Consider the following 18,754-nt stretch of genomic DNA (forward strand, 5'->3'; position numbering starts at 1 on the left):
AAAAAAAGAAAATGGCACATGTCCCTTTACAATACATGCCTGCATCCCTGTTTCTACTGTAAAGGTTCTTTGAACATATTATACAGGTGCACCTACTACAAATAGGACAAGGGGATTTTTTTTCATAGCTCTGCATCCATATATTAGTTGAGAATATCAGAAGCAGCCTCTTATGTTTTTGATAAACAACAAGCAAAACATACAGTGCTTATTTAAAAATACATTTTTATTCATAGCTTTAAACAGCTTTTTCTTTAACAACTACAATGTACATGAAGGAATTTCACACTGGTGGCTTCATAAAAGCATATTTACAATGAAACATTTTCCACAATCGGGCAGAATTAGATCACAGAATTCACATAGGAAACACTGTAACTTCACAAGTTGTAACATCAACCTTGGTACAGTGAAGTTCTCAAGATTATCCCATTCTCAAGATTAGACATGGCCATTTACAAAGAGTTCATCCATCGTTCTAGTCAGGTGTGGATGCCACATTAGAGAGCTAAAACTGTTAAGGGGATTGAGGCTGAAATATTTATCAGACTATAGAAAAACTGAGCAGGATCCTTGAAGGTTTTTGATCAAATTCTAGCATTACAGATCAAACCCTAGATTGATTTTCTTATAACCATCACACTGCATCGTGGCTGTATGAGTGCCAAAAGAAAAAGCTCACCTAAATATGTGTCAGAATTTCAGAACACAGTATTTTTCTAGTATTTATACCTTACTTTTCTCTGCACTGGGGACAGAAAGCAGCTTAAAACATTCTCCCCTCCTCCATTTTATCCTGAAGCTGAACAAGAGTGGTTGGTCCAGGGACACCCGGCAAACTTTCAAGGCAAAGAGGACTCATAGTCTAATACTCTAACCTTTATGCCATACTTGCAGTTTAATTCAGCTATTTGCAAAATGGAGGCCTATGGCAGCTTGTGTTACCATGAAGTGGCCCAGTACTCTGAAATTTTTCCTAGTTGTTGCAAGAAAACTGAGGTTCTAAATAAAACTTTCAGCCCACAACCATCAAATGGCTCTCTTCATCACAGATTACTGTAATAGACGTTTGGGTCCAGATTTCAATCTAGAAATTGGGATCAAAGTCATATAGTGAAATATGTAAGGAAACTACCATCCAAACCCCCCCTCCTCTCCCCAAAGAGCTAGCAGCCATGCCTATGATGGCTCAGAATCAATAGATTAGAAATACTAAAAAATTTCAAAGCTAAAAAATATCTGGAGGCAAATGCAAAATTTCTAAAGCTACATTTCCTATTTTGCATTATCAAGTTCCTATAAAATATAATAAGAGCCTCTTGTGGCGCAGAGTGGTAAGGCAGCAGAAATGCTGTTTGAAGCTGTCTGCCCATGAGGTTGGGAGTTCGATCCCAGCAGCCGGCTCAAGGTTAACTCAGCCTTCCATCCTTCCGAGGTCGGTAAAATGAGTACCCAGCTTGCTGCTGGGGGGTAAACGGTAATGACTGGGGAAGGCACTGGCAAACCACCCCATATTGAGTCTGCCATGAAAACGCTAGAGGGCGTCACCCCAAGGGTCAGACATGACTCAGTGCTTGCACAGGGGATACCTTTACCTTTTTACCTATAAAATATAATGGTATTTTCAAATGGTTTTAAAGGTATCTGGTTTTCTTTCACATTTTTTGATCCTTAGTTTTTACTTATAGGTATGAAATATTTGAGGCAAAATTATTATAATTCACTTCACTATACAGTGAAATTAAAATTATATTTATCAGCTCCCTCAAACCACATATTTCTATTCAAGACAATATAAATAGATGGCTTACATAATAAGACATTTAACGCAGTGTTACAACTGCAAACCAAAACAGACAAAAACAATCTCAAATTAGGCTACAAAAATACATACATTCAGCTTAATGGCAGAGCAATACACAAGCAGGAGATGTAAGTAGTTTCAATGGGACCTTTCAAAGAGCCAATGGATGAAGAGCAGCAGCAGTGCTTTGGTGGACGGAACCAATGTTCACCACCAGTAAGGCAATTCTCTCTCTAAACCCAACTCAATGGCAGAGCATTACCACTCTTAAGAGTGTGACATGATCCTGTCCTTAGTCAATCTATTACCATTGCATTTGGCCCAACTTTAATGCCAGATAAAATGGATCCATTTTGCTGACTGGCTTGGTTTCCAGTGGTAATACAATCCCTGATCTTTGAGCAGCCATATCAGTTTCATAAAGCTACACCTATCCATATTCTGAAACAAGGGCCCTCCTGGATCACATTTCACATTTTATGTTGTAAGATGATACAGAAGTAAAGGTCAGTTTCCTAAGAAATTAGTGGATCTTACTATTAAATGGAATTGTGTCATAAAATGAGCTGAGACGTTATAAACCTTCAATGAATTTCCAGTAATTCAGGAAGAAACCATTTAAAAATATAATCCTAGAAAAATACTTGAAAGAATCACCATACTTCAATAAATACATTAAATAGCACCATACTGAAAAAGAATGGGATGACCCCAGTATCTTATGATAAGTGCAATTATTTATTTAAGATAAACGATTTTGTTTCTTGACGAAATCACATAAATGCCTCTTGTGTGACAAATGACAGCCTTGAAAGTTATTTCATGGGTGTAAAGTTATTTCATGGGTGTAAAGCCCCTTCCAGTTACTGTCACTTATAAAAAAATTCCAAGTAAAGATAATAAAGAGAACTCAGTATCTTCATTGACACTGGCATAATACCATTATTTTCAATGGCTGCTAATAAGAGGACATGTTAACGGAAGTATAGTTGGTTCATATATGCTGCTTTTCTCTAGCCGAAGTAATCTCAAAACAGTTTACAATCCCCTTCCCTGTCTTCTCCACACAAACAGACACCCTGAGGTAGGTGAGGCTGAGAGAGCCCCAATATTACTTCTCGACCAGAACAGCTTTATCAGGACTTTGGCGAGCCCAAGGTCACCCACATGGCTGCATGTGGAGGAGGAGGGGGGAATCAAACCCGGCTCACCAGATTAGAAGTCAGCACTTCTAACCACTACACAGAGTTGGTCCAATGGAGGCAGCATTTACTGACATTACCCCATTTAGACGTGCAATACAGGCAGCTGTATAGGCTGTTCTCCCCTATCATGTTGGCTATGATGCTGGAGGGGTCGGTGTTACCACACCTGAGGGGAGGTTTCCTCCTAGGTTCCCTCAGTACATGTTCTGTCCTATGAACTCATAAAACCTTCCTTCTTCTCTTCCCTTAGTCCACATTCAAGTAAACTTCAAGTAAACGGAGTATTTTTGAAAGGCCCAGTGAAATTTCGATTTATACTTTTTTCATAATGAAAGAATACTTCAAGCTAGTACAATCATGAGATCACAAAGACTTACAAACATCTTAGTAGGACCAGATGGAAACCCTCAACCACAAACTAGGTGAGATCATTTACACAGGGAGGAGGGAGGTAGCACTAAGGTGGGTCAACAAATTAAAAGTTAAAACTGTTTTGGAATTTGGAGGAAACAGGTCACCTTAAATCCAAAGATCCCACAGAATGACCAGAAAGCATTGCTTCTTGTTTGGGAGAGATCCCCCAGAGGAAGCCTCCTTCTGAAAAAACTATATTGACAGGACAAAAGGACTCTGAGCTCTGAGGCAGACAGAGGGAAAACCAATGACCCACCCCCTGCACAAGTGAAAGTGCCTTCTGCTCACACAGCAAGATGCTTTGATTCAAGACAAGAACACCTGCCATGGAATTGGGGTTTGAACATTATGTCTGATACCCAACTATCAAAGGCTGATTTCCAAGAACACTGCAAGCCCTGCCACCATTCATCTGCTATTTAGACATACAGGCTTTGTCCCAAGATGGGTTTGCCCTTGATTAGTTACAAAACATAAGCCGAATGGACTAAAATCGTGTACTGTGTATATATGGTCTGCTATTGCCAGTTTCATTTAAAGTGTCCTTTTTACTCTTGTCCTTTTTGACAACATCTTCTGCCCATATGGGTTCAATGGGAATTTCCACTGAATTTTTATAGGCTTTCTTCAGTGATGGGGTAATGCTGCCATTTTTCTCTTTATAGCCATTTCCTACTTGGACAAGGGTTGCTTCCTGCTGGCTACAACACAACTGGGGATCACAAGCTTTGGAGATACAGGGGGCACTGCACAGGATCTCTGGGCTCTTGTGGTCTGTGTACTCTGGCTGGATGGTCACGGAATGGACCCCCGCTTCATGGAACACCTCCCTCATTCTGTAAGATGCTTCTTGGTAATCAGAAGAGGTGTGACATTTGACATGGAGGGTAGCAATATTCTTTCCACTGACAAGCTCCCAGACATGCACCTCATGAATGCTGCTGACACCAGGCACATCTGATAGTTTGTTGGCTAGAAGAAGAAAAAAACAGCAGAAACAAGGAGAAAATAAATCAAGTGAGATTTTCTGTTATGGCATGGGGCTCAAAAAGTTATTTTAGATTCCTAAATATCAGCATCTTCTCGTAGGTATCCCCTCCCCCAGTTTTTCTCTAGAGACGATCCCATAACCAGATAATACAATTGTTCATAAACTCTTAAAAATCTAAGTAGTTTAGATCATTCTTCTGACTCTGTTGAACTAAGATGTTCGGTACAGGAAAAATGTCCTGAAAACTTTAGGAAGCCACATCAAAAGCAAAACAAGTTATATATAATGCAATTTGATTATGAAGCTGCAAAACTAGGGCTGTCAAGACAGAGGTCTCTGCATACTTGGGTGTCCTCAAGAGAACAGAAAATTCTCCAAATGGGCAAAATGCAGGGAGCAGCTGAATGTCAGTTAAAAGAGGCACTGTGGAGAGGAGACATCAATGAAACAACAAAAGAGGGAATAAAGTAATCCATTCTACTACATTCTATGAGACACATGAGAATACACTCAGGCTGAGAGAAGGCTTCAGTAAAGGTGGCACTTGAAGAATAAGTATTTTAATTGGGGGGCTCCAAGAAATATATTTGACACATTTTAGAAGTGTGGGAACTTCTTCATTCATACTTTTTTACCACCACATAGTCCCCAATTACTACATCACATGAATATATTTAAATATTAGACCACTGAACCAACAAGGGTTGAAATGAGTTTGGTTTTTTTGTCATTCATCTTGTCAATATGCTTTGGATTTGTGCAGTGTTTTTTTTTTAATTTTATGTGTGCTCATAAATTGAAATAAATATTTGTATTTTAACATTTAATATATTCTGCTGCTGCACAATCTTTTAGGTTTCTAGAGAGGGGACATCAGCCTGCTTACACCCCTGAGAGTCAGAGGATTTGTGAGGGGGAGGGGGAGAGTTGGAGTGATGGGGTGGGATTTCCAAGTTGTTTATTTCAGCCCCAATATTTCTTTGCAGGCCCCTGGCTTGAATTCCATAATGCAAAATCATTGAGCGATGGTTTAAATGATTGGGATAGAAACCTCTATAAATGTATACAACATGGCAACAAATATTTGGAAAAACAGCAGCTGAAGGTTTGCTTTTTAGCTTGTTTCATAGAAATACCAAGTTCACAAAATGCATGCTTTCACTAATCCTGCAAGATTTGAGTCATGTTGCTAGGACACCATCATGTGACTCAGATACTCAGCGCTCTTGAGAATTTAGAGCTGGCTTGAATGTATAATCCAGGGGCTTTAAAAGTATGCAATAAAATGCAACTCACCTAGAATTTGCATGTTGACACCCTTGGGAACCATCTGCAACAAGATTATTGCTGTCTCCTTGATAAGTGGGAAGGCTGAAGACAGAATGATGATCACCATAATGACAGTGAGACTTGGATCGATGTAGCACTGCCAGTTACATGGGGTGTTCTCATCCAGGGGAAGCACATAGAATATTGATGCAGCAACCACAACAACAACTGAGCCAAGAGCATCTCCCATCACATGCAAAAGAACACCTGGAATAGGAGAGGAAGCATTGGCTTTTATGGTGATCAGAAGGGAGGATTTCCCGTGCAGTGAGCATCCCATATTAAATAGTCCTAACACACAACTAGCTACTCCAGTAGATTTCTTTAGGACACTTATATTCCATCTCTTAAGTCCTGCTCAAGGTGGCTTAAAATTAAAACTGCATGATAACTCACCTCTGAAGAGTACAGAGAGCAGGGCTTGAGCTTAAATACAAATTACTCAACAGAAATCATTTAAGGAATTGTTTTTGAGAAAAAAAATTAATTCGAGTCACTGTATACATGAAATGTGTCTACAGTTATACTCCAAAATAAATGGGAAAACTGTATTCACAACGTGTGAAGGTTGCACATGATCACTTTGCCACATATACACACATTGCCCACGGTGCCTTCCCACTGCCTGTGTATGCAGTAAAACAAACATGATTTTCACACACTCTCCCATATAATTAAAATGCCAGGAGTGCTGTTAGTCTTCAGGGGACCAATGGTTTTCTGCTATGTGTGAAGCAGCCTGATATTCCAAAAAGCTCTACCACTGTGCAGTTACTTTTGTTTGGATAAAGTTAATAGGAACTAAAGCAGCCTCATTCATCTGTGGGGCCCCATGTGTAAACATTAAACAATCTCTCTCTTTGCTTTCTGCCAACCCCCATTTCTGCCTCCAGAATTAGCAACTGTGTCGAAAAGTCTGGTAGTCAAATGGGGTCAGACTGATTCTTTGGGGGAAACAAAAATCTAACTATAATTTGATAAACATCCTAAAAACTTCTTATTCTTGTATGCCTAATTCACGAAATCTAATATACACTTGAGTAGAAAGCTTGGTTACAAACAAGAGGAGGTCATCCACAAGAATGGTGCTCAAACTTTGGAGAAGCCAGCAATCAATGGTGAAGTACCTCTGATATTCAAGGCTTCAGACTTTTTCTCCTTTTTCTTTATCACCTCTTCCTCGGGCTGTTTCGGGGTATTTATGGGGTCACCTGCATTCAAAGAAGAAACGCTGTGTTGTGTATAAGTTCTACAAACAGAAAAAACACCAATCTTTTCAAAACCATCTTAAACAAAGTCTACATTCAAGCTTGTGTTTGCAATAATACCTTTTCCACTCATACACATACATACACATAACATTGCAGCACAATGACTAGCCAACAAAGTATTTCATGGACTTTGCTTTAATGGTACTTGTAAAGTGTACAAACTCCATTACATATATTGATTCATTTGTAGTTAAGAGTGCTGCAAACTTTGTTATATGATTAAATATATGATTAAATATGTTAGATGATTAAATTATAATATATCCATTATATTATACAAAATTGCATGTCAAAAAAGACATGTCAAGGAATGATAAAAGGTAAGAAAATAGCTGGGGGCAGGAAACAGAATGGAGAGCAGAAAAAGTTGAGAATTTACAAAGGCTCCCATTCCACATACACTAGATAAGTCACTTTCAGTACACTTTAAAAGCAGATTTTCAGGTTTTGCACAAGAAAATCCAGCTGCAAATTCACATCCTGTTGCCATTATTCAGCCTTGGTAAAAGAGGCATAAAAGTTGAAAAGATCCCCTGCGTGTGTGCAAAGGTTTGCGAAACAAAGAGCAAGAGAAGAATTCCAAATGTGTCAGAGAGACCAATAAGGCGGGATTCAACAAATAAAGAAAAGGTGGGTTCAAACCAGTGGAAGGGAAATCTCACAAGGATGAGAAAGGAGAAGAGCAGAAGAAGTGGACAGAAATAAAAAGAGGAGTGGCGGGGCGGAGGGAGAGAAGAAAGCGGCGCGGTCCCCCGATGGGGAAAAGCAACCGAGGGGCACCTGCTTGGTCCTCGCTCGAGGCCTCGGCAGCCCCTTCCTGGCCGCGCTGGGGTGGCCGTCCCGAGGGCCCCTCAAGGGCGGAGGAGGAGTCCGGGCCGTCCGGGGGAGACTCGTCGTCGTGGCTGGGGGGCGAGGCCGGGGCCGGGGCCGGGCGGCAGCAGGCGGGGCAGCAGGCGGCCCAGTTCTGGAAGACGAGCAGGCCCACGACGTTGACGGCCAGGCCCAGCGCGCCCACCACGAGGATGAGCGGCGCGTCGCTGATGGCCTCGGGGCGCGCCAGCCGCTGCAGCGCCTCCATCAGGATGGTGAAGTAGAGGGCGGCCAGGAAGACGGCGTTGCTGAGGGCGCCCACCACCTCGGCGCGCCCGTAGCCGAAGGAGGCCCGCGGGCTGCGGCGCCGGCGGCGGGAGATGCGCCCGGTGGCCAGGCCCACGCACAGCGCGATCAGGTCGGAGAGCATGCTGAACGAGTCCGACACCAGCGCGATGGAGTTGCCCACGTAGCCCGACACCAGCTCGGCCACGAAGAAGCCCGCCGTCAGCACCAGCATGAAGCTCAGGCGGCACGTCTGGCCCGTGTAGCGCCCCATGGCCCCGGCGGGCAGCGAGTACCAGGCGCGCCCACAAGCGCCGCCCGCGAGTGCGCCCCAGGACTCTGCCCTTTGCTTTATAGAGGCGCGGCGGGCGCACCAGCGCTGCCCGCCCCGCACGCCTTCGACGGCCCTTTTTTCCGCCCGCGCCGCTAGGCGGAATGGCCCCCGCCCCGCTCCGCTCCGCTCCCCGCGGGCAGGGCTTCGTTGCCTGACGCCAGACGCCTCCATCCCCGCGCCCAGGCACCTGTGGCGCTCCTGCTTCCCCTGCCGCCGCTGGCGAAAGCGCTGGCAGCCTCGGGGCGGACGGAACGGTGCCTTTTAATAAAGCGCTGCCTGGCAGGGAGAAGGTCGGCAAGTCAGAAGAACTTTTGAGGGGGAATTCCCTGCCCTTAGTGGGAAAAGTCGCCTGTTAGGGGGATGGGGGACTGTGGGGGTGGGGGTGGGGGTGGGGGTGGGGGTGGGGGTGGGGGTGGGGGTGCTACATGGCAGGCGTAAGCAAAGTTAGCCTCTCCTGAATCCACTGAACTCAGTAGGCTCAGAAAGAAACCACTCAAGACTGCAATGGCAGTTTCTTGAGGTTGCAGCATACAAGAAACAATCACACAACGTTCAGCCTTGTTACCTGGAGAGTTTCTACAGCACTGTCAAGCAGTTCTGATACTGACTAGTGTTGCCACAGAGGAAGTGAAACCGACTGTCCGGGGGGGGGGGGGTCCCAACAACCTACAACCCCACCCACCCCAGTTCACTGGCAACAGCCATTCACACCTGGCTTCCCTGGTTCTTGGACAGCTGGCTTCCTTCTGTCACTTCACAGAGAGAAAGGGCACCCCTTGCTTGAATCTTGGTCAAGGGGGAGGGGGGGGGAAGCAATTGTGGGGCACCAACATGAATTTTTCTCAGAGCTCTAGAATCCCTAGAGACCACCCCTATCTATAGGTGGCCCATATGCTGGACCTCTCAGTCCAGTGCTTATTCCTCACATGTGACACCACCACAGCAACTCATTTGCAGGTGACAAGAATTCTTGGTGTAACAGGATAAACTCTTGTCTAGAACCAACCAAGCAAGTCTGATCGATGTTCACTAAGATGTTTTCAGTTGCATGTCCTAAAATGACACATTCTTTCTAGCAATGTAGTTTTAGATCATAAGTAAAACAAAACAAAAGTAAGCAAATATTATCCAACAACTTCTATATCCATAATAAATAAAATGCATGTCACCGGCTGTGCAATCATAAAACAAGGTACAACCTGCTTGTCAGTGGGGTTAGAAGGCTATGATAAAAATGCAATGTTCTAGCATCTTTAAGAAACCAGCACAGCAAAAGGTCTGCTTTTTTTCTTGCAGACTGATCCCCACTGTAGGTCAGAGTCCTAAGTGAAGGGCCAACAAATATTGATTATATACACAATCACTGTGCCATTTCTGGTCTGGCTTGCTTCTAATCCTTCCTAGTAGCATGTGTTTGTTTGGAAAATGTATTGGCAAAAACAGCTACAAATAATATATAAGTACTTTCATTATTTTAATGTTTAGCATATTCTACACATGCAAACTGGCAACACAAATTTTCTTTTAAAAAATCCCTAACTTATTAAAAATTACATTCCAAATGGTAAGAGAAATGCTGTCCTTCTAGTGCTATCCTGTCGAAGTCACACTTTGGAAATTCCATGGAAATGTCTCTTTAAAACTGAGCTTCATTTTTTCATGTATGTGTATTGATAACATGTTTTTCTTCTTTCTGTTCCCTCCATTCTTTCACCCATAATATATCATTTTAATCCTTGCTAATCGGGACTGATACATATGCCTCAATGTATTCCTGTGTATTTCACCTGGATCAAGAATACCTCTGAATTTCACTTTTCCAGTAGACCTAGTGCTTCAGTTTTTGAAATCAGAAATTTTAAAATTTGTCAAGAGCACTATGCATGCATAGTGCTTTAGTTTTCTGTTTCTTCACATGAATGATTTTGCTGTAGGTTGGCCATGTGTAGAAGTGGTCATACACATTAAAACCATAGTTTGGGCAGGGGGGAGGAAATTCCAGCATGCTGTCATATCCATGATCACATCAGTATCCTTTAAATTATTGGAAAGTGAATGCACTTAACCATAAGAGTTTAATGTAAAGTTCCTGTTTTCTTTCTGAAACTCACACACATTCTGTAATACTAAGGATATTAAAAGACCTTTGTATTTGCTAATGTGCTTCTGCATATCCCACTAGTTATAAAAGGAGTTAATGTGACCACATTAGGGTTGCCAGCTCTGGGCTGGGAAATTTTGGGGGTGGATCTTGGAAAGGGTAGGGAAGGGAAGGATTTCAGCAGGATATAATCTCATAGAGTGTACCATGCAAACCAGTCATTTTCTTCAGAGGAACAGATGCTGGTTGTCTGGAGATCAATTGTCGTAGTGGGAGATATCCAGGTGCCACTTGGCATTTGCCTTTTTAGCTACTGCATCACATTGCTGACTCAGGTTTATGTGCATGGTCTACTGTAAGACCTTTAGATCCTTTTCGCATGTACTGCTTCCAAAGTAAGTCTCCCACACCCTCTAATTATGAATGTCATTGTTTTCTACCTTGATGTGGAACACTCTCTCCCATCTTGTCCCAGTCTTTGTCCCAATTCCAGGGCAACTATGGGGCAATCCTTAAATAATTTTAAAGACCCTGGGCACTCTTATGTGCTTATAAGTCTTATAGATATAGGGTTGCCAGTTCAGCCATGGCTGCCAGTGGAGGATGCAGAATAGAAATGACAAATCAAGGTTGGGAAACTCCTAGAGTTTTCAGGATAGAGCCTGCGGAGGACAGGGACCTCAGTGGGGCTCTAGGCTAGAGAGTCCACCCTCCAGAGCTTCCATTTCCTTCAGGGTAACTGATCTCTCTAGTCTGGAGATGAGCTGCAATTCTAAGGGACCACCAGGTCCAAACTGGAGGCTGGCATCCCTAAGTGCCACACTTAAAAACTTCGCTTCCACCTCTTGTTACTTAGTTGCTGAAGACAGTCAATTGGAACATCCAGTTTATAACCAATATATAAGCAATACTTTCACATAGTCTGTGATGGTACAATGGTCACCATTGAGAAACCCCAGAAACATTTTTCAGGCTTCAAGAAACACCAGAAATGGCTTCATCGTGCAGAATATGGTTGAGAAGATGCAATTTTAAATAGTTTTTAATGTTTCAATGTTAATTTATTTGCTTGTTATTTTTACTGATGTATACCGCCTTGAGCCAGTATGGAAGGGTAGTATATAAATTAAATAAATAATAATAGCTGTGTGCACACCCACTTTGGGCCCTTCCCCTTCCCACCCCCTCAAGAACCATCACTGGCCATTGGGGGGGGCTGGTCGACATATCTATATATGGCCATGTCACCAGATAAACGTTTAAACAATTAAAAAAATTATTAAAAATTAATTAACTCTCACCCATTCAGGAAACCCTTTCAGAGCCATCAAGAAACCCCGGGGTTTCTTGAAGCCTGACTGAGAAAGCCTGGGTTAGAGTGTAAGATTGAAAGGCCACAGTTTGAATTCCCACTCTGCCATGGAAGATTGCTAGATGACCTTTGGTCACTCACACATGGTCAGCCTAATCTACTTCACAAGGTTGTTGTGAAATCTAAAATCACTACCTTTTTGGTTGGCTCTGTGACTCTGTGGACAGTCATTTATGATGTCTAGAAATTTTATTTCTGCAACATGACTCAAGGACGTTACCCAGTTAATATAAGGATAGTTAATGTCTCCCAGTATTTAAACATTGTCTGCTTTAGTCACCTCCCTTACTTTCTTCTCCATTTCAAGATCAGCCTCAAGGGTTCAGTCAGATGGGCAATAGTGCACCCCCACTTCTAAGTAACTCTTAGGACCCAGTATTTCCAACCATATAACTTCTGTTGGGGAGTTAATTCCCCGGGTGTTTTCTAATGTGTTGGATTCTATGCCCTTTTTGATGTTCAACGCGACACCAACCCATCCCTCCCTGTCCTGCTTATAGAGTTTATACCCATAGATTTCCCCCATTCTGCCATGTTTCTAGGATACCTACTATATTTACATTGTCATTGAACACCAAGGCCGCCAACTTCCCCACCTTCCCTTGGAAACTTCTAGCAATGGCATATAGACAGCTTGTCAGTGCCTAAACCTTTCCTCCCAACACCACTTTCTCAGCCCGAGACCCCTGATCTGTGCCTCTTTAGCTGGCCTGCAAATGGAACCAGAGGTACTTCTGGCTAGTAACCTAAAATTTTCCTCCAAGACCACATGACTATAATTTCCAATGGCATTGGTACCAACGTGCACCATGTTACAGACCCCCCCCCCGAAACTCTGTATTCCAAATGATTGAATCACCCACTACCAGAAGCCATCTCCCCCAGCCCCCCAAGATCAGCAGAAGAGCTGTCAGCACAGGCATGGGCCTGTTTGAGGAAGTACCTGAGCATCCCTTCCTCAAACCTCTCTTTCTGCCTCAGCTTCTCCAGGACAGCAACCCTAGCCTCAAGGGAATATACCTGCCCCCTGAGTGCCACAAGCTCCACCAAGCACACCATAACAATTTCTACCCAGTGGGTAGATGACTTTACATAAGTCATAACACAACACCCAGAGTTTATTTGGAGGAATGGGAAGAACACATCTGAAGCAACATCTTCACCATCATCAGTGATCTACAGAAACAGGCATTTCAGGTTTTATTGAAATAATGCTGGGATAAATTTCTGCTAATGGAAACGACCTTTGCCAATGTCCGCTTTCCATTACATACCTGAGACTTATCACATCTAATGTTCCGGATCAGACTTAAGGTTCTGGTTATCACCTTTAAGGCCATACGTGGCCTGGGCCCAGTATACCTGAGGGATTGCCTCTCTGCTTACATCTCCCAAAGAGCCTTATGCTCTAGCACTTCCAACTTCCTTTTGATCCCTGACCCAGGGAAGCTCGCTTGGCCTCAACTAGGGCCAGAGCATTCTCTGTCCTGTCCCCCACCTGGTGGAACGAGCTCCCAGAGGATATCAGGACCCTAACGGAACTTGAACAGTTACGCAGGGCCTGCAAAAGGGAGCTCCTCCGCCAGGCATTTGGTTGAGGTTGACCCGTGCCATCACTTCCCAAGGGCCCTCCTCCTGAGCCCCCTCCTATAGCACCCACTGCAGTTCCACCCAACCCACTGGGCTATCAGTATTAGTTAATTTAATGTTTCCCACATTTTTCTACTGTTCCATGTTGCTTGTTGTTTCACTTCATTCATTTTGTTTCTCCCCTCCTTATTCTTTGTTTTCTTTTTTCATTATAGTTTTAGAGTGGCAAAATCCATGGATCTGATGGGAAATGTCCATTTATCTGAGACTCTTAATGATTATGGCTGCATTACAACCCCAGCTAATCAGTATCTATACATTAATCAGATTATTAAGTGCTAGAAAGCAATACTGGTACCTCCATTGACGTCAGCAAACTGCACAGTTATCACTGGGGTGCAGAGTGTGAATAGGACTGCACAGCTTGGAGTGTCCTTTAGAATCTGTTTTTGTTCCTTCAACATTGGCAAGGGAGGTTTGTGCCAGGTCAAGTCGTCAGGGGCCAGGTCAAGTTCTCAGGGTTCATTTCTCAAGAAAACGTTCTCCTCCATTAAGTATAGCTTCCAATTTTACAAGGGTACTTGGCCCAGACTCAAGGATAAAGCAGAACAGAAGTCTCTTACAGTAGTCCCTAAGCATCTCCCTTGGAACCCCCAGCATCCTGGGGCATATTTTAGGCTGGATGCCAGTTCATGTCAGCCAGGATTTCAGGGGCTTCCAAAAACAGATTATATGACTTACAACACCTACACTTTCCTATGGTCATTCAGGGGGAAACCAATATTGACAGGAAAAACTTTTTTGTGTGGGAAATGTAGACGGACATGACGTCCATCATCCCACCCACGGAGCGCGGCAGAAGATGGAAGGCTTAGCCAGTGGCCGTGCTGGACCCTGGGGCCTGGGCAGCCATTGCGTGACCCACAGGGGCTGAGGCAGAGGTTGCCCCACCCCCGAGGCGGAGGCAGTGGCTGCACTGGCCTGGGGGCTAGGGAAAGGGGCAGCTTCTGCATAAACTGCAAGGGACCAAGACAGCAGCTGCCCCATCCCCAAAGTGTTTGAAGCGGCTGTGCTGGCCCCTGGACAGCTGCTGCACAACCCACAGGGCTGAGGAAGCAGAGGAGGAGCAGGTAAGTGGGAGGGGGAAGTGAGTGTGCGCATGCATGTTTTCTCACAGACATACTCTTGCACTTGTGCATACTCACACATGCACGCATGACCTGTGGGGGTCAAAGTAGCAGAGGAGGAGCAGGTAAACAGGAGGGGGGAAGGGAGTGTGTGCATGTGTGTGTTTGCTTGCTTGGAGGGAGAGAGGGAGGGAGAGAGGTTGGTTGAGAAACCCATAGGTAAAGGTGGAAATGGGAGGGGGGAAGGGAGAGCCTCTCTGTGTGTGCCTTTGTGCATGAGAGAGGGGAGAGGAGACAGGAAGGAGGTTGGGGAACCAACAGGTAAGGGAGAAATGGGGGGGAGGAACCTCTGTCTGTCTGTCTGTCTGTCTGTCTGTCTGTCTGTCTGTCTGTCTGCAAGGAAGTCACTCCAGAGAAGGTATGTGTCCCACATACCCTCTGAGAGTCAGTCTGTCATGACAATTTTTTTCTTTTAGCGAGTCCTGTGAGGAACTCCTGTGTCCTGGAGATTAGAGTTTGTAACCCATTCCTCAACAAATTCATATCTGAAGAAGATAAGGCTCTGCAAATGTCATATTCAGGGGTAGTCAAACTGCGGCCCTCCAGATGTCCATGAACTACAATTCCCAGAAGCCCCTGCCAGCATTCGCTGGCAGGGGCTTCTGCGAATTGTAGTCCATGGACATCTGGAGGGCCGCAGTTTGACTACCCCTGTTTACCTCCATGAACCCAGCCACGAAGGGATTACATGTTCCCCCCTCTACTGAAATATAATGAGAAAGAAACAACATACAAATTTCAACATTTTATTGTTTTTATATGTTTAACATATTTGTGTCCTCCATCTGGCCTGGCTTGGAGCCAGTCACAAAAGCAAGAAAAAGCAGAAATTATGCATTTAGGCAACAGATTGTAGCTTTAAGAGAGCAAAAGTAAAGAAGTTGCACAGTTTCTTTCAAACCAGAACAAATATGCATCTCTGTGAATGATATTGAGTAGCACAGTATTACTGCATAGACGTTATATACTTCACTGTGGCTTCCAGAACTTCATAAGGGAATTTGCCATAGATCTCCTGCTATTTGTGACTTCAGAGATCTGATAATTTAGAAGTCTTTAAAGGAGTTAAAGATTCATTTCCATTGTCCAGCCTTCTCTCTCAAGCTATCTTCTAGGGATTATTCGCTCAGATTTACAAAATTGATCCTTTTACAGAACTGACAATCTCTGCTTTCCTTCCCCACAATAAAACATAAACAAAACTTCTACACTGGAGCTATTTAACGAATACCACTAATCACACACACGCTCACACATTCAAAGAACAACTGTTCTATGGATGCCTTATACAGATAGCAAAAGATGCATTTTCAAAACTCACCTAAAGCAGGGATGCTTAAGAAATTGTCCATAGCTGAATTTCTCCGCCGAACTTGATTTGGCCACTCAGTGACGGTACAAATCGGAACAGAGCCAATCACATTTTTTTTCTCTCCTATCACTTTACTACCTAAGGAATGATAAGGTAAAACATATACAACAATGCTTATTTTTGTGGAGCTACAATTGCAGTGTTCATCAAGCACAGACATGATAAATCATTTTATTTATTTTATTTATTTATTCACATTTATATACCACCCTCCCCAAAGGATCAACCAGCAAAGAAATAGATATACTGAGATGTATTCAAGTGTGCATCATGGTGCAAAATCCCGAGGAGAAAATTCTAAAGCAGTGGTCCCCAACCTTTTTATCACCGGGGACCAGTCAACGCTTGACAGTTTTACTGAGGCCCGGGGGGGGGGGTAATCTTTTTCCAAGAGATGTCGCCACCGCCTGAGCCCCTGCTCCACTTGTTTTCCCCCCGCCGCCCGCTGGGGGGCACTGCCAGCAGCAGCTGCACAGTGCCATGCCAAGGGGGAGCCTCAGCCATGGCGGCCACTGGAGAGCACCAAAGGTGAGCCAGTGGCAGGGCAGCCCCCGAGGCAGCAGCTGGGGAGGAGGACGAGGAGGAGCCGCGGCCCGGTACTGACTGATCCACGGACCGGGACCGGTCCCCGGACCGGGGGTTGGGGACCACTGTTCTAAAGACAAGTGTGGGAAGTCAAAGAAATGGAAAATCTGTAATCAAATATGTATATATTACAGCAATTGATTCTCCCTGAGTCACTTGAGACAGGGTGGAATACAAATTTAACTAATAAATAAATAGTCAAATCTGTTCAAACAATGATTGACCAGAGTCATGAGAATTTATCCCTAACCTAAAATAGGAAAGAAAGCAGGTGCTAGGCTGATCTTCAGAACAGTAAATGAAAGTATTTTTGTATTTTAAAAAATACTCTTATTGGTTGAAATGGACCACTGAGTTATTGTTCAATCATAAATTACCACTGAAGTAATATATCAAATTGATTATATAAGATTCAACAAATATATTAGAAATTATTCATAATCCCAGGTTTTAATTTAGTTTAATATGAGCCATAGTTGGTTCAGAATTTAAAGTGTTACAGTTGCATTTTGGCAGTATATGGCTTATTTCTCCGTAGTGCAATTAGACCTTACTTTTTCTTATTTAAAACCCCTCAATTGTCCAATATCACTGAAGCATTACACATTATACCCCAAGCAGGTATGCTAGTGTTGCTCACAACTGCTTTCAACTTTCCAGTGTAAGGACCCAAAGGATAAATCATGCCTCTCCCCTCCCCCACCATCACCACTAGAAGGAACCAATATAATATGGCCATTTATGGGAGCCCTATGGGAGCGCATTAGATCAATTTAATAAAATAAATAAATACAACTGACTGCAAAAGAAAAGTACTATCTCTTTAGTGGTGACTCTCAGTTACCTAGCCAATGGTTTAAAAAGATGGCAAATTCATAGCCTAATGTGTGCTGAGAAACTTATTTTTTGAAGATTAATACATGATGACTAATGATCAGTGCACTTATAATATTTAGAAGACTCAGAAAAAAGTGTTGAGTCCAGTGGCACCCTTAACACCAACAAACTTTTATACAAAGTGTAAGCTTTTGTGTGCATGCACACTACTTTAGGTACAATGAAACAACCTGAAGGAGTGTGCATGCACACAAAAGCTTATACTTTGAATTAAGACCAGCAAATGTTAATTCCACGTGTGCATGCAGATCTCTTCAGATTGTTTCATTATATCTGAAGAAGTCAAGAATGCACACTGTCACTGAACTCCAACTTGGTTCTGCTGCTTCGAGTCAACAAAGCTACCCACCTGAATCTATTTAGAAGACTGACATGGTTACTATTCTCTACCAATAAGTAGCATCCTGTGCATTGGGGAAAAATGTTAGACTTGCAATTATCAGTTAGAGACAGTGTCGTGATTTTATTCCTTACCTATCTCAGTATCCTGGTCAACAGAGGGATGGCAGTAACAGCAGTCCATGAAGATCACGTAATTAATCACATTGAAGAACAGCCCTACAACTCCTGCTATTAGAACGTACAGTGCTGCTTCTGTCTTCTGTGGGCTGAGATACCTCTTCACGGCTTCAATCAGGATGCTGAACATCAGGGCAGTGGCAAAGACAGAATTGCCAAAGGCTCCCAAAACATCAGCTCGAGGGAAGCCAAAAGTGCTGTTTTTGTGCCACCTGATGCGGCTGACCCGAACCCCCAGCAAGCCAATAATCATGGAGATCATATGAGACAGGACAGCAAATGCATCGGAGGTTAGAGACAGGGAGTTGCCGATATATCCTATTGCCATTTCAAACACAAAGAGCAGAAAGGACACAATGACCATGAGAAAAAGCCTACTGCTTCTTCCTGTGTAGCGGCCCATGGCAGCAGCTTTCCTGGGGTTTGCTCTCAGACGACAACTGACTGTCTTCTAGAAGGGTCTTACAGGCATTAGCAAGTGATGTTCTGTGGCGGGCCCCTTTTTATTGTCTCCTGCTGCTTGTATGTAGAAGTTAATTTTTATAAGCCACACTAAAACCATAAAACCTGTTTAAAGGGCAATTAAGCAAGAACTTATCACATGCAGGCTGCCACACAAGAAGTACGCAAAGGAAAAAATGGTATCTGCACACACACACTCCAGTCCTGTTCCACACTGGCAGTCTAT

At 43.6% G+C, this 18,754-nt stretch overlaps 1 protein-coding gene across 3 annotated transcripts; it reads right to left on the reverse strand.

Moving 5' to 3' along the window:
- Positions 1-208: 208 nt before the first annotated feature.
- On the reverse strand, positions 209-18,500 carry SLC30A10 (solute carrier family 30 member 10). Of its 3 annotated transcripts, none has more exons than XR_013231388.1 (5): positions 7,795-8,675; positions 6,871-6,954; positions 5,711-5,950; positions 1,604-4,395; positions 209-1,296 (listed from the first exon to the last, which is right to left on the reverse strand). XR_013231388.1 is itself a non-coding variant. In XM_077339703.1 (5 exons), the coding sequence occupies exons 1-5, from the start codon at positions 18,467-18,469 to the stop codon at positions 3,911-3,913; spliced, it is 1,386 nt and encodes a 461-aa protein (XP_077195818.1). In that variant the 5' UTR covers positions 18,470-18,500; the 3' UTR covers positions 209-3,910. The 3 variants fall into 3 exon arrangements, 2 of the variants coding, with proteins under 2 accessions (XP_077195818.1, XP_077195803.1); XM_077339703.1 differs by lacking the exon at positions 7,795-8,675 and adding exons at positions 16,015-16,143; positions 18,022-18,500 and having other exon boundaries at positions 209-4,395; XM_077339688.1 differs by having other exon boundaries at positions 209-4,395.
- Positions 18,501-18,754: the final 254 nt, after the last annotated feature.

The sequence above is a fragment of the Paroedura picta genome, chromosome 1 (assembly GCF_049243985.1).
Source record: "Paroedura picta isolate Pp20150507F chromosome 1, Ppicta_v3.0, whole genome shotgun sequence".
Taxonomy (NCBI): domain Eukaryota; kingdom Metazoa; phylum Chordata; class Lepidosauria; order Squamata; family Gekkonidae; genus Paroedura; species Paroedura picta.

What these genes read in the sequence shown, in the direction of transcription:
- SLC30A10 (XM_077339688.1), bottom strand. Translation starts at nt 8,614, where the DNA reads ATGGAGGCGTCTGGCGTCAGGCAACGAAGCCCTGCCCGCGGGGAGCGG. An exon ending in CTCGAGCGAGGACCAAGCAG is followed by an intron (nt 6,955 to 7,794) that starts GTGCCCCTCGGT and finishes CTTTGAATGCAG; the next exon opens with GTGACCCCATAAATACCCCG. An exon ending in TGAAGCCTTGAATATCAGAG is followed by an intron (nt 5,951 to 6,870) that starts GTACTTCACCAT and finishes CTCCTATTCCAG; the next exon opens with GTGTTCTTTTGCATGTGATG.